The sequence below is a fragment of the Mus musculus genome, chromosome X (assembly GCF_000001635.26).
Source record: "Mus musculus strain C57BL/6J chromosome X, GRCm38.p6 C57BL/6J".
Classification (NCBI taxonomy): Eukaryota; Metazoa; Chordata; class Mammalia; order Rodentia; family Muridae; genus Mus; species Mus musculus.
The window spans coordinates 98,572,174-98,598,515 of NC_000086.7; the positions used below are offsets into that span (position 1 = coordinate 98,572,174).

At 39.2% G+C, this 26,342-nt stretch overlaps 1 protein-coding gene across 6 annotated transcripts in view; it reads right to left on the reverse strand.

The window, feature by feature from the left end:
• Window positions 1-26,342, reverse strand: part of Ophn1 (oligophrenin 1) — a 336,803-nt gene that overhangs the window by 17,894 nt on the left and 292,567 nt on the right. For all 6 annotated transcript variants that reach the window (NM_001313754.1, NM_001313755.1, NM_052976.4 and 3 more), the window contains 2 exons: window positions 24,855-25,002; window positions 6,211-6,534 (listed from right to left, as the gene is read on the reverse strand). In NM_001313754.1, coding sequence (NP_001300683.1) covers window positions 6,211-6,534; window positions 24,855-25,002 — 472 coding nt within the window. The remainder of the gene's footprint in view (window positions 1-6,210; window positions 6,535-24,854; window positions 25,003-26,342) is intronic.

The window sequence follows — 26,342 nt, forward strand, 5'->3', positions numbered from 1 at the left end:
CCATGCCCATCATAGAGTCTTCCTTTCCCTTTAGCCATTAATTATCCTTATGGAACAATTTGAAGTTAGACTCCAGGAAAGTCAGAGTGAAAATCAAACAGTAGATAATAAGCATAATAAGTCCAAACAAGAAAATGTGGATAATGGCCAGCAACACCCATTACTGTAAGAGTAAGTCTGTTCCTAATACTTTTAGAGCAGATACGAATGCCACTTACAGCATTAGTCACTCCAGTGAAGAATTGATGGCTGTGTGACTGAAAAAGGTCTTACAAGCATCCTTTCCTCAAGTCCAGAGCATATCATCAGATAGAGGAAAAAAACTAAGCAAGGAAACCCATATGCCATGGGGTCCCTATATGTGGTATGCTACACACTTTAATCTCAATACTTCAGGCAGAATCAAGGGCTTCTTATTCCCATGCTTTTACTGGAATATTCTCATCACCCATCCGGAACATCACTGGGCCATTTTTACCATGAACATTGGGAAGGCAGGATTACGGCTTTTCATCTTTGGTCTTTCCCTTTGCTTAGTGTGATGTCTGAATTAACATGCAAATGTATGTAAGCAAGAGACATACAGTCTTATTTCCTCCTCATTCTCCCAAACAGTCCTGTATTTTTTTGTAAAAACCACACATTTGCATTTTGTAAGACCAGAACTGATAAGAGAAAGTCGAATTGAGGAAAGACTATATGTTTCTCTTACATACAGAACCTAGAGTTCAACTAATGTGTGTGCAGGAGGAGAGAGTTTATGTAGAGGGCCCCAGAAATAGAAAGTTGGAAGAGTGGAGGAAGAGATCTTAAATGAAGTGGGAGATGGAGAAAAATTATTGAATAAATGTAATAGGAAAGCAGAAGGGAGGGCTAACTGGGGGAAGAAGGATGACCAGATGGAGGAGGCATAGGGAAGGAATGAATGGTAACAAAGTATAGCACATGGACTAGGAGATGCCATGATGATCCAGTCATTATTTTATATGATAATCTAGAAAATCAATTTAAAAGAAAACATCAAATGGTCAAAAGGTGACATGCTAATTTTGTATACCCCAAAGTAAGTATCTGACAGAAAAGAAGAAGGTGGCTAACATAGGGGAAAACAACAACAACAACAAAGCACTGCAGGTTTGTTGAAATGGCTCTTGTGAAGGAATCTGATTTGGATTCCAGTATTCACATCTTGGTTCATGTACATCTATAACTTCAGTTCCAGAGGACAGGACACACACTCCTGGCTTCCATGGAACTTCTGTGGGATTTTAGGTAAATCATAACATCTCTAAACCTCTCATTTGTATAAGAGGATCATAATTGTACCCATTGGATTGCTATAACAAGGAAGAATAACATGTATATACCTGTCCCATTCCACCTACCCTGTAAATGGAAGTAGTTGTTTGGCTTTGATAACAGGCTATTATAATTAGGCACACAGGTGATATAAAAATACATGCAGGAAAATATTCATATACATAAAAATAAATCTTTAAAGTTGAATGCACTAAAAAAAAAATCCCATTAATCCAAGAAGCCTAGTTTCCAACAAAATCTCTGCATCTTATAACCCAACACACTTTGGGCAAGTTTTATGTCTGAGCCACCCTTTCTATCTTTGAAATGGGTGCAGTAAAACCTACCCCATAGACTTATCAATAAGAATATACAATGAAGAAGAGAAAGTATACTGGTCCGTGTCTTGAATAGAAAATGGTTCTGAATAAAAATTCTATCAGCAAACAATAGTGGATATTACTAAGTTGTTGATCATTATGGATGTAAGCCATTTACCATGTGCTTCTGATATCTAATTTTATTGGGGAAAAGATGTGGCGAATGATAAAGTCCATTCACATGCTAGATCAGTGAAAGGGCTAAATATGAGGTGAGGGCAGGGCAGTGACACATTTAAAATAACTGAAGAAATGAAGCTTCTTCAACAACAAAGGTGAAAAAAAGAAAGAAAAAAACTGGTATAGATAGAAGGGGCAAGCGAAAGAGACAACTTTCTTCCAAAGCCAGTCATTCAGGTTGCTTGTTAGCACTTGGGGTTAATCATCAGCTGTAGCTCAGGCAAGGAACTATTTGCAGCAACTGATTAACTGATAACTCTTCTGGTGTCCAGGAATTTACCATGAACAGCAGTAAAAGTAGGGCAGGAGAGAGGGAAGCAGAGGTGAAATGATAGGTGGGGAAATTTTCAAGAGGCAACTCTACCAGAGATTTGGCTGGCTCTACTATGGTCCAACCCATCCCAGTTTTGCCAAGGCTGGAAGCCAGAAGCTTTGAGTATAACTGTACCACATCAGCTTGTTGCTAACTGATTTAAGAGGGAAAAAAGTCTGGCAATGCTGCAGCTCAGATTGAGAAAGCCTGGATGACTCTGGACAAGTCAGATCATTTCTTATAGTAATTGATGCCATTAGATCACAGCTGCTGCTGCCAGCAGCCCAAAGGACAGGAGTTTGAGAGAAACAACAAAAGGGATGGCACTGGGATTGGGTTCTATATCCAGAGATGTTTGAGGCAGAACTGAAGTGGAAGGGGTAAAAGTTACTGTATGTGCTGAGCTGACAGGATCTGCCTTGACACTGGGCAGGGCCAAGTTAACCATGGGGGGTAGAAGTGCAGTTACACAACTTTCTACTTGGTTAATGTGATGATCAATATATGACTTCTAAACTGAAGCAGATGTCTCCATAGATGTCTGGCCTTTCCTGGCTGCCTCCTACAAGAGGCAAATTGTAGGGAGGGAAGACAGGACAGAGGGACAGAATTAGTAACATATCTCATCTTCTGATTATGACCAGGTATTTTGTTATTCCTTTTAATCCTAAAAATTATTTCTAGGTGATCCTCTTCCCCATGTTAAAGATCTAAAACCCAAGATACAGACATGGAAAATAATGTGAGCATGCACATGCAGTGGAGGGCCAAACCAGAGAATTAGAAAGTGTCAATTGCTCTGTGGAAATCCTGCTGGCCTCCATACAAAATAGCATTTACTAAACTGCTCAAAGACAGTGCTGTCAGCATGTACTAAGACTGTTCCCTGCCACCAACAACACAATGTCTTTCCTCTGCTTTATCTGGACAGGCTTATTTTCCCCCCACTGATCCTCTGCATTCATGTATACTATAAAGTATCTCCCTCTCTCCATCTCTCTGTCTCTCTCCCCTCTCTCAAAGAAAATCTTTGATGCTATTCCAGCAAGTGTGAAAGGCCTCATGCACAATTTGCACATCAACTCCATTCCTGCAATTTCTCTACCCTCTGGTTTCCCAGTTCCTTACTCTAAAGTGTGAAAGGCCTCATGCACAATTTGCACATCAACTCATCCCTGCAATTTCTCTACCCTCTGGTTTCCCAGTTCCTTACTCTACACTGCATTTTTTCTTAACCTGTGTCCTAGCATTGTGCTGATAGTCAGAAAAATATCTCTGGCCAGGTGCAGTGGTGCATGCCTATAATCCCAGCAGTCAGGAGGCTGAGGCAGGAGGATATAACAAACAAGGCCATAATGGGCTACATGTTGAGATCCACTATTCATAAAGACAGAAAAATAAGCCTAAAATATGTAGGAAATACAAAAGAACATAGTCAAAACAATTGTAAGCAGAAGGAGCGCAGTGAAAGAGACAACACATTTCCTGACCTCAAATCAGTTACTGGGACAAAACAGACATTACACACACACACACACACACACACACACACACACACACACACACATTCATACATATACATATATATATATATATATATACACATACATACATACATACATACATACATACATACATACATACTGGGACAAAACAGACAGACAGACAGACAGATATATATATATATATAGTTGTATGGGTTTATCCTTCCTCTGTTCTGTTTTCCTGATACCAGGAAAACAGATCAGAGGAAGGAGAGATAAACCCACACAACTATGGGCTCCTAATTTCTGAGAAAGGATACAGCCCGTTCAACTATCAGCATCATCAAAACCTGGTAACTACCTGCAAAATAATGAAATTAGTTTTTATCTCTCAGCTTGCATAAAAATTAACTCAGAATAGATCAGAGACCTGTATTTTCAACTGGAAACACTGAAACAAAGGCTAAACACTTAGGGATATATCTATAGGCATCAAACTTCTGAACAGGCAATAACCCAAGAATTGACAAATGGACCCATATGAACTTAAAGAGCTTTTGTACACCACCATCACCAGCACCACCACTACCTTCAACAATAACAACAAATCAATAGAATAAATAGCCTACAGAATGGGGGAAGTTTTCATCAGCTAAAGAATATAAAAGGAATTAATATCTAAAATAAATAGTTTTAAAACTTTAAAAGGTATATTTAAATGCTTGGACACCAGGGAGTAGAACTGTTTGACAGATTCACAAAGATTACCAGGTATGACCTTGTTGAAAGAAGCATATGCTTGTTGGAAGAACTGTGTCTCTGAGTGTGGACTTTGAGGTTTTAATAGCCCATGCCAGACCCAGTCTCCCTCCCTGTCTATGTATCAGGATGTAGAACTCTTAACTACTTCTCCAGCACCATATTGGCCTATGGACTGCCATACTCCCCATCATGATGATAACAGACCAACCTCTGAAAATGTAAGCAAGCCCTCAATTACACGTTTCCTTTTATAAGGGGCTGCTTTGGTTATGGTGTCTCTTCACAGCAATAGAACAGTGACTAAGGCAGAGAATTTTCAAAGGAAGAATTATAAAGGTCAATGAATGTATTATAAAATGTTTAGCATCTCTGTCAGAGATATGTAGATTAAAACAACCTTGAGATCCCATCTCAAACAGTGAGAATGGCCGCAATCAAGGAAACAATGGAAAAAAAAAGAATGCACTAGAGAATATGTCAGTCCTCTATAGCTTTGGAATTGGCAGGACCCTGATATAGCTATCTCCTGGGAGTCTTTGCCAGAGACTGACAAATACGGAAGCAGATACTCACAGCCAACTATTGGATTGGGTACAAGGTCCTCAATGGGGTCCCCACTAGAGGAGTAAGAGAAAGAACTTAAAAAGCCAAAGAGGTTTGCAACCCCATAGGAAGAACAATAATATCGACCAATGAGACCCCCCTCCCCCAAAGCTCCCAGGGACTAAAGCACCAACCAAGGAGTACACATTGAAAGACACATGGCTTCATCTGCATATGTAGCTTGGTCATATGAAGGCTGGAGAGTGGGTGTGGGTGGGTGGGTAGGGGAACACTCTCATAGAAGCAGGGAATGGGTAATGGGATAGGGGGTTCTGGGGAGACTAAAAAAGGGGATTACATTTGAAATGTAAATAAAGAAAATATCCAATAAAAAATTTTAATGTCATTAAAAAAAAAAGAAAACAATGTGCAGAAAGAGGAACACTTTCATACTGTTGGTAGGAGTGCAGTGCAAGCTGGTGAAGCCACTATGGAAAGTAGTATGGAAGCATCTATAAAGCCAAACCTAGAACTCTCTTTTTACCCAGCTATAGCACTTCTGGGCATAAACTCAAAGAACTCTATATCCTGCCGCAAATACATGTGCACATCCATGTTTACTGTAGCTCTGTTTATCATAGCTAGGCCCAGATGTCGTCAACAGATGAATGGATAATGAAAATGTGGTGTCTATACACAAAGGGAGTTTAGTCAGCCATAAAGAAAAATGAAATAAATTGCCAGCAAAATGAATAGAAATGAAAACAAATTATTTTAAGCCAGTTAATCCAGACTCAGAAAGACAGTGGCAGTACATTGTCTCTCATATGCATATCTTAGTTTCAAACTGTAAAATACATCTACACTGGTGGCAGTAAATAGGAGTAAAGTGAAGGAAAATGCCCAGTGCCTAGAAAACAAAAGAGGCTCTAAGGAAGCATGTAAGGAAGACAATAGAGCAAAAAGAAAGGGTGAATGCTAAGGACAAAAGGATACTGTAAGGAAAGGATGTCAAAGAGATTGAGGACGGGGATGAGAATCAACTAAAACGAAATGTGTACTAGAATCTCATCCTGAAGCCTACTACTTTGTAAGCTAATTTAAAGATTTTAAATTTAAAATGCACTGAATAGGAGGAAGTATGATGAGAGAAACAAGGAAGGAAGATGCCTCCAACCCTAGAATGTTTGCAAGCTGCAAAGTAATTTGGGGTTCAGTAATGCCTCCCATAGGATTCCTAAACATTTACCTTCCTTGTGGTGAGCCATTGGCCTGGGAGCTGGTCTCCTTATATGGAAAGAGGAGGTCTTTGTGTGTCCAGAGCCTGGAACAGGTCCATTGGAAGCCTTTGGAGTAGCCTTGGTCCCTCCATCCTGCAACCTAAATAACAACCTCCCCACATCCGTCTCTAGGCAGGGCTCCGATTGACAGTCAGAAACAGGTCTGCTTGGGGACTTTCTTCCAGGGTCAGTTTCCCCACTTTTTTGCATGGGTGGTTTGAGGTGCTGCAGTAGCTTGGGGGGATCCAGGTTGCTAGTGATTGTACCATTAGGAGTTTGATGGTGACTTTCATCTGAAAAAAAAGTTGGTACAAAGAGGAAAGATTAATAATATTGTTTTGATGCATGCATAAATATTTGATCTTGAAAATTAGTATACAATTTCAAAATTGTTATTAGAGTACAAACAGAGTACATACCATGAAAACAGTCTCCACCTTGCCCAATTCCTATGGAGTCACAGCTCTTATTCAAATAAAGTTCACTTTAAGATTTCCATATGACTTTTATCAATCCAACTAACTAAACTCTAGTATGCCAAGCTGCTTTATTCAAGGGGATAAGTAATTCAAAAAGGACAGAGTGCACACTCAATTGCATAATTTGCTCTTTCTAAATAAATGCATCAACTAATTCTCAAGTAGTTCGCTTAAAAGCAATTTTTTAAGGTTTCTCAAATTTCAAGTTAATAGGCCTAACAGCTTAATCTCTTTCTCCGTCATGTGAAGATATCCTCAAATAGCCAATTTACATTCTTCCTCTAGCCTTTTGTGGCCCATAATTTCCTATGGCCATTGGAATAAGCTTTTAAGTGATTCTGAATATAGTTGTAGCTTCTGAGAACACAATAACAGCCAAAGAATCTATTTTTCTAGAAAAATAAGTCCACACACAGTAAAATTTTTTAACGTTTAAGTTATTCACAATCTCCAGAAATAATCAATGAATTCACCAGACTAATAATATCTAGTATATGGAAATTTTCACTTTCATTAATAATAGGAAACATAGGGTTGGGCTAACAGCCTAGTGATAGACCACTTATATAAAATATGCAAGGCTATGAGTTCCTTTTCCAGCACTACAAAAATAAATAAAAACAGACATGTAAATAAAGCTATATTAGACTATAGTAGTTAAAGATACAATCTCTCTTCAGCAAAAGGAAATGTATTCACCAGTCATAACACAGGGACTTTACTTGGAACCTGTTTTTTGTAATGAGATAATTGGAAAATTGAACACTGACTAGAGGACTGGTCTTAAGGAATGACTGCTCTGCTTTCTTTTCATTTAGATATAATTATTATAATGATCATTTGAAGTTACTTGAACACTGGATAGAAGTATACATGGATACCATGAACAAATGGATAGAGGTCTACATGAATCAAAATTGTTCAGACAAACAATAGCTTGGAGGAGTTAAAGAAAGTTATGGTTTGTCTAAGAAGATATTATATTATACAGACCACATAGATCATATTTACAAATATATATTTACATATTCATATATATTCACATTTATGTATTAATAACAATCAGTGAAAGGGAGGCTATGAATATGAAAGAGAGCAAAGAAGGGGATATGGGAGGCCATGAAGGAAAGAAAGGGGGAATGCTATAAATACATTAATAATCTCAAAAATGAAAAATAGTTTTGCAAAAAGAAAACACCTTTAAAGAGTAAATAGTAAGTTCACTTTGTCTTGAACATGTGTGATACAAGATGTGGATAGCTAGATCTGAATCTAAGATAGTTTAGCGCTAGTTCATTGAGGCCTCACTGTCAAACCTAAGAATGTTAGCTCTGGTAGGCAGAAAGGGAGCACTGTTAAATATATGTTTTCAGAACATCTGCTGGGGTTAAGTGTCAAAAGCAGATTAGAAGTTTGTAGACAAGATGAGAATGCTACTGACAATGACCTAAACTCAAATAGCACCAGTAAAGAACAGTCTTATTTTTAAGAAATAGAATACATGTAAGGTGTGCATGTACACACCGATAATACTGACAAACACTCAGGAAGCTGAGTTAGGATTGTGAGTTCTGTTCTAACCTAGGTCACTTAGCAAGACCCTGTGCATCAAACAAAACAGATTTAAAATGACCAAGGATTTGATATAGGGTATCAAACGGTGTATGATGATGTGGAAAGGACAGACTAAAATATTATCTACAAATAGAATATAAATTTGAAGGTCAAATAATGAGATGCTACTTGTCAAGAAAAATTGTGTTCAGGCATGTTGTTTTTGTTTTTGTTTTTGTTTTTTCTGTCCTGTGAGTAGAAGTTTCAGAAGTTTCTTTTTTATTTTTTTAAATAATTTTTTATTATGTATTTTCCTCAATTACATTTCCAATGCTATCTCAAAAGTCCCCCATACCCTCCACCCACACTCCACTACCCACCCACTCCCACTTCTTGGCCCTGGCGTTCCCCTGTACTGAGGCATATAACGTTTACAAGACCAATGGGCTTCTCTTTCCACTGATGGCCAACTAGGCCATCTTCTGATACATATGCAGCTAGAGACACGAGCTCAGGGGTTACTGGTTAGTTCATATTTTTGTTCCACCTATAGGGTTGCAGATCCCTTTAGCTCCTTGGGTACTTTCTCTAGCTCCTCCATTGGGAGCCCTGTGATCCATCCAATAGCTGACCGTGAGCATCCACTTCTGTGTTTGCTAGGCCCTGGCATAGCCTCACAAGAGACAGCTATATCAGGGTCCTTTCAGCAAAATCTTGCTAGTGTATGCAATGGTGTCAGCGTTTGGAGGCTGATTATGGGATGGATCCCTGGGTATGACAGTCTCTAGATGGTCCATCCTTTCATCTCAGCTCCAAACTTTGTCTTTGTAACTCCTTCCACAGGTGTTTTGTTCCCAATTCTAAGAAGGTACAAAGTGTCCACACTTTGGTCTTCATTCTTCTTGAGTTGCATGTGTTTTGCAAATTGTATCTTGTATCTTGGGTATTCTAAGTTTCTGGGCTAATATCCACTTATCAGTGAGTACATAACATGTGAGTTCTTTTGCGATTGTGTTACCTCACTCAGGATGATGCCCTCCAGGTCCATCCATTTGCCTAGGAATTTCATAAATTCATTCTTTTTAATAGCTGAGTAGTACTCCATTGTGTAAATGTACCACATTTTCTGTATCCATTCCTCTGTTGAGGGGCATCTGGGTTCTTTCTAGCTTCTGGCTATTATAAATAAGGCTCCTATGAACATAGTGGAGCATGTGTCCTTCTTACCAGTTGGAACATCATCTGGATATATGCCCAGGACAGGTATTGCAGTATTCTCTGGTAGTACTATGTCCAATTTTCTGAGGAACAGCCAGACTGATTTCCAGAGTGGTTGTACAAGCTTGCAATCCCACCAACAATGGAGGAGTGTTCCTCTTTCTCCACATCCTCACCAGCATCTGCTGTCACCTGAATTTTTGAACTTAGCTATTCTGATTGGTGTGAGGTGGAATCTCAGGGTTGTTTTGATTTGTGTTTCCCTGATAATTAAGGATATTGAACATTTTTTTCAGGTGCTTCTCAGCCATTCAGTATTCTTCAAGTGAGAATTCTTTGTTTAGCTCTGAGCCCCATTTTTTAATGGGGTTATTTGATTCTCTGGAGTCCACCTTCTTGATTCTTTATATATATTGGATATTAATTCCCTATCTGATTTAGAATAGGTAAAGATCCTTTCCCAATCAGTTGGTGGCCTTTTTGTCTTATTGATGGTGTCTTTTGCCTTACAGAAGCTTTGCAACTTTATGAGGTCCCATTTATCGATTTTCGATCTTACAGCACAAGCCATTGCTGTTCTATTCAGGAATTTTTCCCCTGTGCCCATATCTTCGAGGCTTTTCCCCACTTTCTCCTCTATAGAGAAACTTATAAGTTTCAGTGTCTCTAGTTTTATGTGGAGTTCCATTAGATTTGACCTTAGTACAAGGAGAGAGGAATGGATCAATTCACATTCTTCTACATGATAATCGCCAGTTGTGCCAGCACCATTTGTTGAAAATGCTGTCTTTTTTCCTCTGGATGGTTTTAGCTCCCTTGTCAAAGATCAAGTGACCATAGGTGTGTGGGTTCATTTCTGGGTCTTCAATTCTATTCCATTGGTCTACTTGTCTGTTGCTATACCAGTACCATACAGTTTTTATCACAATTGCTCTGTAGTAAAGCTTTAGGTTAGGCATGGTGATTCCGCCATAGGTTCTTTTATCCTTGAGAAGAGTTTTTGCTATCCTAGGTTTTTTTGTTATTCTAGATGAATGTGCAGATTGCTCTTTCTAATTCGTTGAAGAATTGAGTTGGAATTTTGATGGGGATTGCATTGAATCTGTAGATTGCTTTTGGCAAGATAGCCATTTTTACAATGTTGATCCTGCCAATCCATGAGCATGGGAGATCTTTCCATCTTCTGAGATCTTCTTTCTTTCTTCAGAGACTTGAAGTTTTTATCATACAGATCTTTCACTTCCGTAGATTCACGCCAAAGTATTTTATATAATTTGTGACTATTGAGAAGGGTGTTGATTCCCTAATTTCTTTCTCAGCCTGTATATCCTTTGTGTAGAGAAAGGCCATTGACTTGCTTGAGTTAATTTTATATCCAGCTACTTCACTGAAGCTGTTCATTAGGTTTAGGAGTTCTCTGGTGGAATTTTTAGGATCACTTATATACACTATCATATCATCTGCAAAATGTGATATTTTGACTTCTTCCAGGCATGTTTTAAGAAGTATGATGTTACATTTAGTAGGCAAATGTGATTTGAGATGAAATGGATGGATGCAAATTACTGTCTTCTGACTTGGTAGTGGCATTAACTGGACAAATTACTTACCTTCCCTGAGCTACAAAAGACTTCTTTATATAATGAATCTCAGGTACCTACCTCATACTGGAACAATGAGTATTATATGATATTATAGGTTTACAGTAACTTGATATGCCAACAATGAAGAGGTCATACTATATAACAAGCACTGACCAGAATATGGAGAAATTTGAGCCACCATTCATTGCTGTCAAGAAAATAAAATTGCGAGCACCGGGTAGCTAGGGCACACAGTCGGCTGACTACCGCCAGCTACCCACACCACCCACCAAGCAATCTTAAGACTTCTGGTGAGTGGAACACAGCATCTGCTCCAATCCAATCGCGCGGGACTTGAGACTGCATTACTCAGGGAAGCAGAAAACCCGGTCGGAGTAGGGGCACAAGCCCCTTTCGGTCCGAGCAGCACCGGGGTAGCTAGGGCGCACAGTCGGCTGACTACCGACAGATACCCACAACACCAGCCACGCAATCTTAAGAATTCTGAGGATTGGGATCTGCCCGGCGCGGGAGCGCTTTGCCTGAGCATCAGCAGCAGACATCTCGGTTCCAGGACCACTCCGAGTGTATCCTGCACAGACAGCTGGCCATTTTCCCGGCCAGAGGATAGGGATCTGCCTGGCGCGGGAGGGCTTTGCCTGAGCATTGGCAGCAGACATCTTAGTTCCGGGACCCTGCTGAGTGTACCCTGCACAGACATCTTGGTTCCAGGACCCCGCCTAGTGTATCCTGCACAGCTCCAGAGAATACCAAATGGTGAAAGACAAACATAAGAATCCTACTAACAGAAATCAAGACCACTCACCATCATCAGAACGCAGCACTCCCACGCCACCTAGTCCTGGGCACCCTAACACAACCAAAAAGCTAACCCGGATTTAAAAGCATATCTCATGATGATGGTAGAGGACATCAAGAAGAACTTTAATAACTCACTTAAAGAAATACAGGAGAACACTGCTAAGGAGTTACAAGCCCTTAAAGAAAAGCAGGAAAACACAACTAAACAGGTAGAAGTCCTTATAGAAAAACAGGAAAACACATCAAAACAGGTGATGGAAATGAACAAAACCATACTAGACCTAAAAAGGGAAGTAGACACAATAAAGAAAACCCAAAGTGAGGCAACGCTGGAGATAGAAACCCTAGGAAAGAAATCTGGAACCATAGACACGAGCATCAGCAAGAGAATACAAGAGATGGAAGAGAGAATCTCAGGTGCAGAAGATTCCATAGAGAACATCAGCACAACAATCAAAGATAATACAAAACGCAAAAAGATCCTAACTCAAAACATCCAGGAAATCCAGGACACAATGAGAAGACCAAACCTACGGATAATAGGAGTTGATGAGAATGAAGATTTTCAACATAAAGGGCCAGCAAATATATTCAACAAAATTATAGAAGAAAACTCCCCAAACTTAAAGAATGACATGCCCATGAACATACAAGAAGCCTACAGAACTCCAAATAGACTGGACCAGAAAAGAAATTCCTCCCGACACATAATAATCAGAACAACAAATGCACTAAATTAAGACAGAATATTAAAAGCAGTAAGGGAAAAATGTCAAGTAACATATAAAGGCAGGCCTATCAGAAGTACACCAGACTTTTCACCAGAGACTATGAAAGCCAGAAGAGCCTGGACAGATGTTATACAGACACTAAGAGAATACAAATGCCAGCCCAGGCTACTATACCCGGCCAAACTCTCAATTACCATAGATGGAGAAACCAAAGTATTCCACGACAAAACCAAATTCACACATTATCTTTCCATGAATCCAGCCCTTCAAAGAATAATAACAGAAAAGAAGCAATACAAGGACGGAAATCACGCCCTAGAACAAACAAGAAAGTAATCCCTCAACAAACCAAAAAGAAGACAGCCACAAGAACAGAATGCCAACTCTAACAACAAAAATAAAAGGAAGCAACAATTACTTTTCCTTAATATCTCTTAATATTAATGGACTCAATTCCCCAATAAAAAGACATAGACTGACAGACTGGCTACACAAACAGGACCCAACATTTTGCTGCTTATAGGAAACCCATCTCAGGGAAAAAGACAGACACTACCTCAGAGTGAAAGGCTGGAAAACAATTTTCCAAGCAAATGGTCTGAAGAAACAAGCTGGAGTAGCCATTCTAATATCTAATAAAATCTACTTCCAATCCAAAGTTATCAAAAAAAAAAAAAAAAAAGAGGGACACTTCATACTCATCAAAGGTAAAATCCTCCAAGAGGAACTCTCAATTCTGAATATCTACGCTCCAAATGCAAGGGCAGCCACATTCATTAAAGACACTTTAGTAAAGCTCAAAGCACACATTGCACCTCACACAATAATAGTGGGAGACTTCAACACACCACTTTCATCAATGGACAGATCATGGAAACAGAAACTAAACAGGGACACAGTGAAATTAACAGAAGTTATGAAACAAATGGATCTGACAGATATCTACAGAACATTTTATCCTAAAACAAAAGGATATACCTTCTTCTCAGCACCTCACGGGACCTTCTCCAAAATTGACCACATAATTGGTCACAAAACAGGCCTCAATAGATACAAAAATATTGAAATTGCCCCATGTATCCTATCAGACCACCATGGCCTAAGACTGATCTTCAATAACAACATAAATAATGGAAAGCCAACATTCACGTGGAAACTGAACAACACTCTTCTCAATGATACCTTGGTCAAGGAAGGAATAAAGAAAGAAATTAGAGACTTTTTAGAGTTTAATGAAAATGAAGCCACAACGTACCCAAACCTATGGGACACAATGAAAGCATTTCTAAGAGGGAAACTCATAGCTCTGAGTGCCTCCAAGAAGAAACGGGAGAGAGCACATACTAGCAGCTTGACAAACATCTAAAAGCTCTAGAAAAAAAGGAAGCAAATTCACACAAGAGGAGTAGACAGCAGGAAATAATCAAACTCAGGGGTGAAATCAACCAAGTGGAAACAAGAAGAACTTTTCAAAGAATTCACCAAACGAGGAGTTGGTTCTTTGAGAAAATCAACAAGATAGATAAACCATTAGCTAGACTCACTAGAGGGCACAGGGACAACATCCTAATTAACAAAATCAGAAATGAAAAGGGGGACATAAAAACAGATACTGAAGAAATCCAAAACACCATCAGATCCTTCTACAAAAGGCTATACTCAACAAAACTGGAAAACCTGGATGAAATGGACAAATTTCTAGACAGATACCAGGTACCAAAGTTAAATTAGGATCAAGTTAACGATCTAAACAGTCCCATATCCCCTAAGGAAATAGAAGCAGTCATTAATAGTCTCCCAACCAAAAAAAGCCCAGGACCAGATGGGTTTAGTGCAGAGTTCTACCAGACCTTCAAAGAAGATCTAATCCCAGTTCTGCACAAACTATTCCACAAAATAGAAGTAGAGGGAACTCTACCCAACTCATTCTATGAAGCCACAATTACTCTGATACCTAAACCACAGAAAGATCCAACAAAGATAGAGAACTTCAGACCAATTTCCCCTATGAATATTGATGCAAAAATCCTCAATAAAATTCTTGCTAACCGAATCCAAGAACACATTAAAACAATCATCCATCCTGACCAAGTAGGTTTTATTCCAGGGATGCAGGGATGGTTTAATATACGAAAATCCATCAATGTAATCCATTATATAAACAAACTCAAAGACAAAAACCACATGATCATCTCGTTAGATGCAGAAAAAGCATTTGACAAGATCCAACACCCATTCATGATAAAAGTCTTGGAAAGATCAGGAATTCAAGGCCCATACCTAAACATGATAAAAGCAATCTACAGCAAACCAGTAGCCAACATCAATGTAAATGGTGAGAAGCTGGAAGCAATCCCACTAAAATCAGGGACTAGACAAGGCTGCCCACTTTCTCCCTACCTCTTCTACATAGTACTTGAAGTATTAGCCAGAGCAATTCGACAACAAAAGGAGATCAAGGGGATACAAATTGGAAAAGATGAAGTCAAAATATAACTTTTTGCAGATGATATGTTAGTATATATAAGTGACCCTAAAAATTCCACCAGAGAACTCCTAAACCTGATAAACAGCTTCAGTGAAGTAGCTGGATATAAAATTAACTCAAACAAGTCAATGGCTTTTCTCTACACAAAGAATAAACAGGCTGAGAAAGAAATTAGGGAAGCAACACCCTTCTCAATAGTCACAAATTATATAAAATATCTTGGCGTGACTCTAACTAAGGAAGTGAAATATCTGTATGATAAAAACTTCAAGTCCCTGAAGAAAGAAATTAAAGAAGATCTCAGAAGATGGAAAGATCTCCCATGCTCATGGATTGGCAGGATCAACATTGTAAAAATGGCTATCTTGCCAAAAGCAATCTACAGATTCAATGCAATCCCCATCAAAATTCCAACTCAATTCTTCAACGAATTAGAAAGAGCAATCTGCAAATTCATCTGGAATAACAAAAAACCTAGGGTAGCAAAAGCTCTTCTCAAGGATAAAAGTACCTCTGGTGGAATCACCATGCCTGACCTAAAGCTTTACTACAGGGCAATTGTGATAAAAACTGCATGGTACTGGTATAGTGACAGACAAGTAGACCAATGGAATAGAATTGAAGACCCAGAAATGAACCCACACACATATGGTCACTTGATCTTCAACAAGGGATCTAAAACCATCCAGTGGAAAAACGACAGCATTTTCAACAAATGGTGCTGGCACAACTGGTGGTTATCATGTAGAAGAATGCGAATTGACCCATTCCTCTCTCCTTGTACTAAGGTCAAATCTAAGTGGATCAAGGAACTAAACATAAAACCAGAGACACTGAAACTTATAGAGGAGAAAGTGGGGAAAAGTCTCGAAGATATGGGCACAGGGAAAAAATTCCTGAATAGAACAGCAATGGCTTGTGCTTTAAGATCGAGGATCGACAAATAGGACCTCATGAAACTGCAAAGCTTCTGCAAGGTAAAAGACACCGTCAATAAGACAAAAAGACCACCAACAAATTGGGAAAGGATCTTTACCTATCTTAAATCAGATAGGGGACTAATATCCAATATATATAAAGAACTCAAGAGGGTGGACTCCAGAAAATCAAATAGCCCCCTTAAAAGATGGGGCTCAGAGCTGAACAAAGAATTCTCACCCGAGGAATACCGAAAGGCTGAGAAACACCTGAAAAAATGTTCAACATCCTTAATCATCAGAGAAATGCAAATCAAAACAAGCCTGAGTTTCCTTCTCACACCAGTCAGAATGGCTAAGATCAAAAATTCAGGTGACAGCAGATGCTGGCGAGGATGTGGAGAAAGAGGAACACTCCTCCATTGTTGGTGGGATTGCAAGCTTGTCCAACCACTCTGGAAATCAGTCTGGTGGTTCCTCCAAAAATTGGACATAGTACTACCGGAGGATCCCGCAATACCTCCCCTGGGCATATATCCAGAAGATACCCCAAATGGTAAGAAGGACACATGCTCCACTATGTTCATAGCAGCCTTATTTATAATAGCCAGAAGCTGGAAAGAACCCAGATGTCCCTCATTAGAGGAATGGATACAAAAAATGTGGTACATTTACACAATGGAGTACTACTCAGCTATTAAAAAGAATGAATTCACGAAATTCCTAGGCAAATGGTTGGACCTGGAGGGCATCATCCTGAGTGAGGAACCCAATCACAAAAGAACTCAAATGAAATGTAGTCACTGATAAGTGGATATTACCCAGAAACTTAGTATAGCGAGATATAAGGTACAATATGTAAAACATATGAAACTGAAGAAGAACGAAGACCAAAGTGTGGACACTTTGCTCATTCTTAGAATTGGAAACAATGACCCATGGAAGGAGTTACAGAGACAAAGTTTGGAGCTGAGACAAAAGGATGGTCCATGTAGAGACTGCCATATCCAGGGATCCATCCCATAATTAGCCTCCGAGCGATGACACCATTGCATACACTAGCAAGCCTTTGTTGCAAGGACGGTGATATAGCTGTCCCTTGTGAGACTAGGCCGGGGCCTAGCAAACACAGAAGTGGATGCTCACGGTCAACTATTGGATGGATCACAGGGCCCCCAATGGAGGAGCTAGAGAAAGTATCCAAGGAGCTAAAGAGACCTGCAACCCTATCAGAGGAACAACTTATGAACTAACCAGTACCCCAGAGCTCTTGACTCTAGCTGCGTATGTATCAAAAGATGACCTAGTCGGCCATCATTGGAAAGAGAGGCCCATTGGTCAGGCAAGCGTTACATGCCCCAGTACAGGGGAATGCCAGGGCCAAAAAATGGGAATGGGTGGGTAGGGGAGTGGTGGGGGAGACTTTTGGGATAGCATTGAAAATGTAATTGAAGAAAATACGTAATTACAAAAAGGAAAAAAAAAAAAGAAGGCTGAAGACCATTAAGCCCAGAGGGGGGGAAAAAAAGAAAAGAAAATTGCACCCCAGCCTTGTAAATTAGCATGGTCATTCTCCAAAAGCTTAACTTTGGAGGAAACATATGCGTCATCAATATACTCAAGATGACTGAAGTGAGGCATTCACCCAATAATCTCAATATTCATCACAGTGTTATTCATAATAGCTAAAACACAAATACAATTTAAGTGTTCATTCATTGAAGAATTGATGAACAAAATGTGGTATATTTATACCCTGAAATACTATGCAGCAGTAGAATGTATATATACTTTAGAATTATTTGCTAACCATAAAAGACTGCAGAATATGAGTCCATTTCTATGACATTTTTCAGAATAGGTCTTTAGGGATAGAAAGTATTTTCCAGAAGTTGGCAAGGAGGAGGTGTAGGAAGGTTTCCTTTTAGGCGAATGCAAATATTTTCAAATAAGCTGGTTGCACAAAATACACTGTCCTAAGATATACAATTGAAAAGGGTGATTTTTTTGTGACCTTGGCATTCTTTATCAATTCAAAACTAAAAATGTCACTGTGTAGACTGCAATTTCACTGAAAATCTGGCACAAAGTCCTTACCACAGACTAAGGGAAATTGAGCCCCAGATAGGGGAAGTGGCTAATTCAAGCTACTTAACAGGCTAGTGACCAAAATAAAATTAGACTTTAGGTCTACTGACCTCCAGCTTATTAATTTAATACAATTGTTCATTGCACACTTACTACGTAGCAAGCTCTGTGCTGGTGTCAGGGATAGAGTCCTAAAAATGTATCTACTGGTATAAACTTTGATTTTGGAAAGTTGTAAATAAATTTATTCCATAAAATATCAAACTATGGGGTAGCAAAGCATCCAGTGGACACATTCATTTTTCACTTTCTAATCCTTTTCTATGAAAGTGATCCCTTAAGCTCAATAATCCATTTCTTTCCATATTCCTAACACATCCATTTAATCACATTATAAACATGTACTAAACACGCACAATGTATAGTAGGAATTGTCCTCAGACCTGGTAATAAAAAATACATCTAATATTCTTATGGGGAAAAAATAGATACTAAATATGTCATCAAGTAGTAGCAGGTGACATGAATAAAAGAAAGCAGTGTAAGGGATAGGAAGGAATAACTTTTTAACTTGGGTGCTCACAAAAAGTCTCTACAAGGAGATGACATTTGTAAACTTGACACCCATTAGGAACAGCAAGACTCATGAAACTAGAAGAGAAACAGCAAAGGGGACAGAAAGTACATCAAGAAAGTTCAGATGGATAAGCAGGGGTCACAGAAAACAGCATGAAAAACAAATTTTATTCAAACATGAAGAGAGGTCACTGAGAGTTTGGAGACGAGGGAAATGAGGTCACGTGCTTAATATTTTTGAAAGGATGTACGATTTACTGATTGCTTTGGAGAATGGATTAGAAACAGTCAAGCAGGCCAGCGATGACAGCTGGGAAGAGGTGCAGAGTCTTTGTCTGTCTCTGTCTCTGTCTCTGTCTCTCTCTCTCTCTCTCTGGGTGTGTGTGTGTGTGTGTGTATGTGTGTGTGGTCCAAGGGAAGCTTAAGATTTAACATGTGATGTGCAGCCACAGCCAGAAGGAATCATTGATGGATCTGATGTCAGAGGAAAAGGAAAAGAGCCAGGAGGAAAAGATCAACGTTCTTGACCCCAGTATTCAGGTGGCTGGAGCTGAAAGCGGAAGTGTTCACAAGAACATTAGGGTCAGAAACAACAGGTACCCAAACACTGTGCTTTGGGCTGAGGAAGGGGTGTGTGCAGCTTAATGGTAGAATGAACACTTGTTGTTCATTGTACCAAGTCCTAGGTTCCAGCCACCACACTAAAATACAATTCGAATTACATGCTAATCATCTTGAATTAATTTCAAATTTTATATCTCAATGAGTCAACCTATGGAGAACATTTCAATGGAAACTTGGAGATAACAATAAATAGGAGAATGAATCCTGTATTAAATCCTGTATTGTTCCAGTCACCTGGAGCAATTACATCATATTTACATATAGGAGACTTACAGAGATTGTGTACAAAAAAATAAAGGATAAGGACGATTAATACCTTTGTGTTGTTCAAACATATCAAAAGTAAAACAAGTAAAAAGACATAGACTAACAAACTGGCTACACAAAAAAGACCCAACATTTTGCTGCTTACAGGAAACACATCTCAGAGAAAAAGATAGACACTACCTCAGAATGAAAGGCTGGAAAACAATTTTCCAAGCAAATGGTATGAAGAAACAAGCTGGAGTAGCCATCCTAATATCTGATAAGATTGACTTCCAACCCAAAGTCATCAAAAAAGACAAGGAGGGGCACTTCATTCTCATCAAAGGTAAAATCCTCCAAGAGGAACTCTCAATTCTGAATATCTATGCTCCAAATACAAGGGCAGCCACATTCATTAAAGAAACTTTAGTAAAGCTCAAAGCACACATTGCACCTCACACAATAATAGTGGGAGACTTCAACACACCACTTTCACCAATGGACAGATCATGGAAACAGAAACTAAACAGGGACACACTGAAACTAACAGAAGTGGTGAAACAAATGGATCTGACAGATTTCTACAGAACATTTTATCCTAAAACAAAAAGATATACCTTCTTCTCAGCACCTCATGGAACCTTCTCCAAAATTGACCACATAATAGGTCACAAAACAGGCCTCAACAGATTCAAAAATATTGAAATTGTCCCATGTATCCTATCAGACCACCATGGCCTAAGGCTGACCTACAATAACAACATAAATAATGGAAAGCCAACATTCACGTGGAAACTGAACAACACTCTTCTCAATGATACCTTGGTCAAGGAAGGAATAAAGAAAGAAATTAAAGACTTTTTAGAGTTTAATGAAAATGAAGCCACAACGTACCCAAAACTTTGGGACACAATGAAAGCATTTCTAAGAGGGAAACTCATAGCTCTGAGTGCCTCCAAGAAGAAACGGGAGAGAGCACAACTAGCAGCTTGACAACACATCTAAAAGCTCTAGAAAAAAAGGAAGCAAATTCACCCAAGAGGAGTAGACAGCAGGAAATAATCAAACTCAGGGGTGAAATCAACCAAGTGGAAACAAGAAGAACTATTCAAAGAATTAACCAAACGAGGAGTTGGTTCTTTGAGAAAATCAACAAGATAGATAAACCATTAGCTAGACTCACTAGAGGGCACAGGGACAACATCCTAATTAACAAAATCAGAAATGAAAAGGGAGACATAACAACAGATCCTGAAGAAATCCAAAACACCATCAGATCCTTCTACAAAAGGCTATACTCAACAAAACTGGAAAACCTAGATGAAATGGACAAATTTCTAGACAGATACCAGGTACCAAAGTTAAATTAGGATCAAGTTAACGATCTAAACAGTCCCATATCACCTAAAGAAATAGAAGCAGTTATTAATAGTCTCCCAACCAAAAAAAGCCCAGGACCAGATGGGTTTAGTGCAGAGTTCTATCAGACCTTCAAAGAAGATCTAATTCCAGTTCTGCACAAACTTTTTCACAAAATAGAAGTAGAAGGTACTCTACCCAACTCATTTTATGAAGCCACTATTACTCTGATACCTAAACCACAGAAAGATCCAACAAAGATAGAGAACTTCAGACCAATTTCTCTTATGAATATCGATGCAAAAATCCTCAATAAAATTCTCGCTAACCGAATCCAAGAACACATTAAAGCAATCATCCATCCTGACCAAGTAGGTTTTATTCCAGGGATGCAGGGATGGTTTAATATACGAAAATCCATCAATGTAATCCATTATATAAACAAACTCAAAGACAAAAACCACATGATCATCTCGTTAGATGCAGAAAAAGCATTTGACAAGATCCAACACCCATTCATGATAAAAGTTCTGGAAAGATCAGGAATTCAAGACCCATACCTAAACATGATAAAAGCAATCTACAGCAAACCAGTAGCCAACTTCAAAGTAAATGGAGAGAAGCTGGAAGCAATCCCACTAAAATCAGGGACTAGACAAGGCTGCCTACTTTCTCCCTACCTTTTCAACATAGTACTTGAAGTATTAGCCAGAGCAATTCGACAACAAAAGGAGATCAAGGGGATACAAATTGGAAAAGAGGAAGTCAAAATATCACTTTTTGCAGATGATATGATAGTATATATAAGTGACCCTAAAAATTCCACCAGAGAACTCCTAAACCTGATAAACAGCTTCGGTGAAGTACCTGGATATAAAATTAACTCAAACAAGTCAATGGCCTTTCTCTACACAAAGAATAAACAGGCTGAGAAAGAAATTAGGGAAACAACACCCTTCTCAATAGTCACAAATAATATAAAATATCTCGGCGTGACTCTAACTAAGGAAGTGAAATATCTGTATGATAAAAACTTCAAGTCTCTGAAAAAAGAAATTAAAGAAGATCTCAGAAGATGGAAAGATCTCCCATGCTCATGGATTGGCAGGATCAACATTGTAAAAATGGCTATCTTGCCAAAAGCAATCTACAGATTCAATGCAATCCCCATCAAAATTCCAACTCAATTCTTCAACTAATTAGAAGGAGCAATTTGCAAATTCATCTGGAATAACAAAAAACCTAGCATAGCAAAAACTCTTCTCAAGGATAAAAGAACCTCTGGTGGAATCACCATGCCTGACCTAAAGCTTTACTACAGAGCAATTGTGATAAAAACTGCATGGTACTGGTATAGAGACAGACAAGTAGACCAATGGAATAGAATTGAAGACCCAGAAATGAACCCACACACCTATGGTCACTTGATCTTCGACAAGGGAGCTAAAACCATCCAGTGGAAGAAAGACAGCATTTTCAACAATTGGTGCTGGCACAACTAGTTGTTATCATGTAGAAGAATGCGAATCGATCCATACTTATCTCCTTGTACTAAGGTCAAATCTAAGTGGATCAAGGAACTTCACATAAAACCAGAGACACTGAAACTTATAGAGGAGAAAGTGGGGAAAAGCCTTGAAGATATGGGCACAGGGGAAAAATTCCTGAACAGAACAGCAATGGCTTGTGCTGTAAGATCGAGAATTGACAAAAGGGACCTAATGAAACTCCAAAGTTTCTGCAAGGCAAAAGACACCGTCAATAAGACAAAAAGACCACCAACAGATTGGGAAAGGATCTTTACCTATCCTAAATCAGATAGGGGACTAATATCCAACATATATAAAGAACTCAAGAAGGTGGACTTCAGAAAATCAAATAACCCCATTAAAAAATGGGGCTCAGAACTGAACAAGAATTCTCACCTGAGGAATACCGAATGGCAGAGAAGCACCTGAAAAAATGTTCAACATCCTTAATCATCAGGGAAATGCAAATCAAAACAACCGTGAGATTCCACCTCACACCAGTCAGAATGGCTAAGATCAAAAATTCAGGTGACAGCAGACGCTGGCGTGGATGTGGAGAAAGAGGAACACTCCTCCATTGTTGGTGGGATTGCAGGCTTGTACAACCACTCTGGAAATCAGTCTGGCGGTTCCTCAGAAAACTGGACATAGTACTACTGGAGGATCCAGCAATACCTCTCCTGGGCATATATCCAGAAGATACCCCAACTGGTAAGAAGGACACATGCTCCACTATGTTCATAGCAGCCTTATTTATAATAGCCAAAGCTGGAAAGAACCCAGATGCCCCTCAACAGAGGAATGGATACAGAAAATGTGGTACATCTACACAATGGAGTACTACTCAGCTATTAAAAAGAATGAATTTATGAAATTCCTAGCCAAATGGATGGACCTGGAGGGCATCATCCTGAGTGAGGTAACACATTCACAAAGGAACTCACACAATATGTACTCACTGATAAGTGGATATTAGCCCAAAACCTAGGATACCCAAGATATAAGATACAATTTCCTAAACACATGAAACTCAAGAAAAATGAAGAGTGAAGTGTGGACACTATGCCCCTCCTTAGAAGTGGGAACAAAACACCCATGGAAGGAGTTACAGAGACAAAGTTTGGAGCTGAGATGAAAGGATGGACCATCTAGAGACTGCCATATCCAGGGATCCACCCCATAATCAGCATCCAAACGCTGACACCATTGGATACACTAGCAAGATTTTATTAAAAGGACCCAGATGTAGCTGTCTCTTGTGAGACTATGCCGGGGCCTAGCAAACACAGAAGTGGATGCTCACAGTCAGCTAATGGATGGATCACAGGGCTCCCAATGGATGAGCTAGAGAAAGTACCCAAGGAGCTAAAGGGATTTGCAGCCCTATAGGTGGAACAACATTATGAACTAACCAGTACCCCAGAGCTCTTGACTCTAGCTGCATATGTATCAAAAGATGGCCTAGTCGGCCATCACTTCAAAGAGAGGCCCATTGGACATGCAAACTTTATATGCCCCAGTACAGGGGAACGCCAGGGCCAAAAAGAGGGAGTGGGTGGGTAGAGGAGTGGTGGTGGGTGGGTGTGGGGGACTTTTGGAATAGCATTGGAAATGTAAATGAGCTAAATACCTAATAAAAATGGAAAAGGAAAAAAAAAGAAAAAAAAATAGTAAAACAAGAAGGAAAATCAGAAGAGGCAGATGAAATGGAAGAAGAAGGGACAAGCCTGGTGTCCTGAGAGGCAAATTTAGTGCTCCACAGAAGAGAGAGGAGTTGACTGTCACATGTTGTTCACTAGCTCACAAGAACAGTGGCGTACTTGGCTTGGTCATGTGGAAATTATAGGTAACATTAATAAAGTTGGTTTGAGTGGAATGGCAGGGAACTAAGGCTCACTTAGAAAAGCTGTAGTCTCTTCACTAACAATCATTCCATTGGATGGTGACATTTGTTTGTTTTTACATAGCTATATCTTTATCCTATAAGCTCCACAAACACAAGGACATGTGGCACAATTTCATTTGGCCTCTAGAATATTACTTAGAACATAGCAGCTATTCAATCCATGGTAGTTGTATTGGAATTACATCCCCAGAACATTAGCAAGAACCTTTATCATATATTTCAATGTACTAGAGTAACCTAAGAATAACTTAAATTTACTCCTAGCCTTGTAAGGATCATTTAGCTTCCATTTAAGATTCAGCCCTGCACTGTCAACTGCCAACAATCTAATTTTCTCTTAGACTATGAACTATAAGCCCTGCTTCTCCTGACTACTTACAATCCAAAGAAGTAGAAAAGGCCCATCATTGTATGGAACAAATAGCTACACTTCCTTTTCTCCCCTTTAATATTTTCTTTGTATGTAATCATAATGCTGAAGCTAACCACTGACCTTTATTTTCATCCAGGGAAGAAGTATAGAACACAGTCTTTTCTCTCAGCAAGCGCTTTGAGATTGTGATTGGTTTGTGTCTTCTTGCTGTCACTCGAGGTGGAGGCACTGGAGGTACTTGGCTATCTTCGGGTGGACCTAAATAAATCTGTAGAGAAGAAACAAAGATATCCAGGAGACAATTAGCCAAAGGACTCATGGATACATTCCAGCAGTGTGTCTGGTCAACCATATGAATATTAAAATTGATATTAGGACTAAGGAAATTTCCTTATTCCCTCTAACTACCAGCAAGTACTCAGATGTCTATCATGAAGAGTGCATAGCAATGGTCCCTTATTGTGGAGAAGTGTGAAAAAAAAAGGCAACAAAGCATCCATGGATTTTATACTTATTCCCAGCAAGACTTCAGGTTAAGACATCTACCTTTGAGCCTCCTCTTTAAGCAGTCTCTCACAATTGGAATATGAAGATAACTCCAACTATTCATGTAGTTTACTCACACTACTTTGCAGAATTCCAGTAAAAACACTCTTATAAGGACCTTCCAACTCAATGGACATAAACATTGACAACCCTCCCTCTACCCATCACTTCCTAGTTCTTTCTTCCCTGACCATTTGCTTTTTGTTGTTGTTGTTGTTGTTGTTATTTTGACTTTAGCATTTCTTATCACTTTTTAAACATAACAGTTCATGGCTCCTAACTAGATTATTATTGTTGTTGCTGTTACTGTTGTAGTTGTTAAGATACAGAAAGTTCTCGTACGACATTTTCATATATAGTGAAGTTTTTGTTGACTCCTCTTCTCCCCTCCCTCATCTCTCTGCACCTCCACCCTCACCAATGTCTTATCAAACACTCCCATACCCAGCATTCCTCTTCTCATGTCTGGACCACACATGTTCTATTACTCTCCCAGCTCCTCTCTCTTCAAACCACTTCTGTCCCCTTTCACAGGACCCTTTCCAGTTTCCTGGCATCTCCACATATTTACTACCACACAAATTCATATCTTTAAAATTTGCTAGGATCTCTATATGAAAGAGAAGGCAGTATTTCTCTTTCTGAAATGGGTTGCCTCGATATCTTTCCTAATTCCATCTACTTGCCTGCAGATTTCATTTTTTTTATGGTTGAACACAATCCATTGTGTATGTGTATCTCATTTCATTATCAATTCATCTGTTGGTGGACATCTAGGCTGGTTCCATTTCCTTGCCATTGTGTACAGAACAGCAGTAAACAAGGAAGCATAAGTATCTCTGTGAAAGGGTATAGAGTCCTTTCCGTAAATGCTCAGGAATTGGATAGCTGATTGATATAGTAGTTTTATTGGTGGTTTTTGTGCTGGATAGTTTTATGTCAACTTGACCCAGCTATAGTCATCTGAGAGTAAGGAACCACTCTTGAGAAAATGCCTCTATAACATCTAGCAATAAGGCATTTTCTCAATTACTGATTGATGGGGTAGGGCCCAGCCCATTG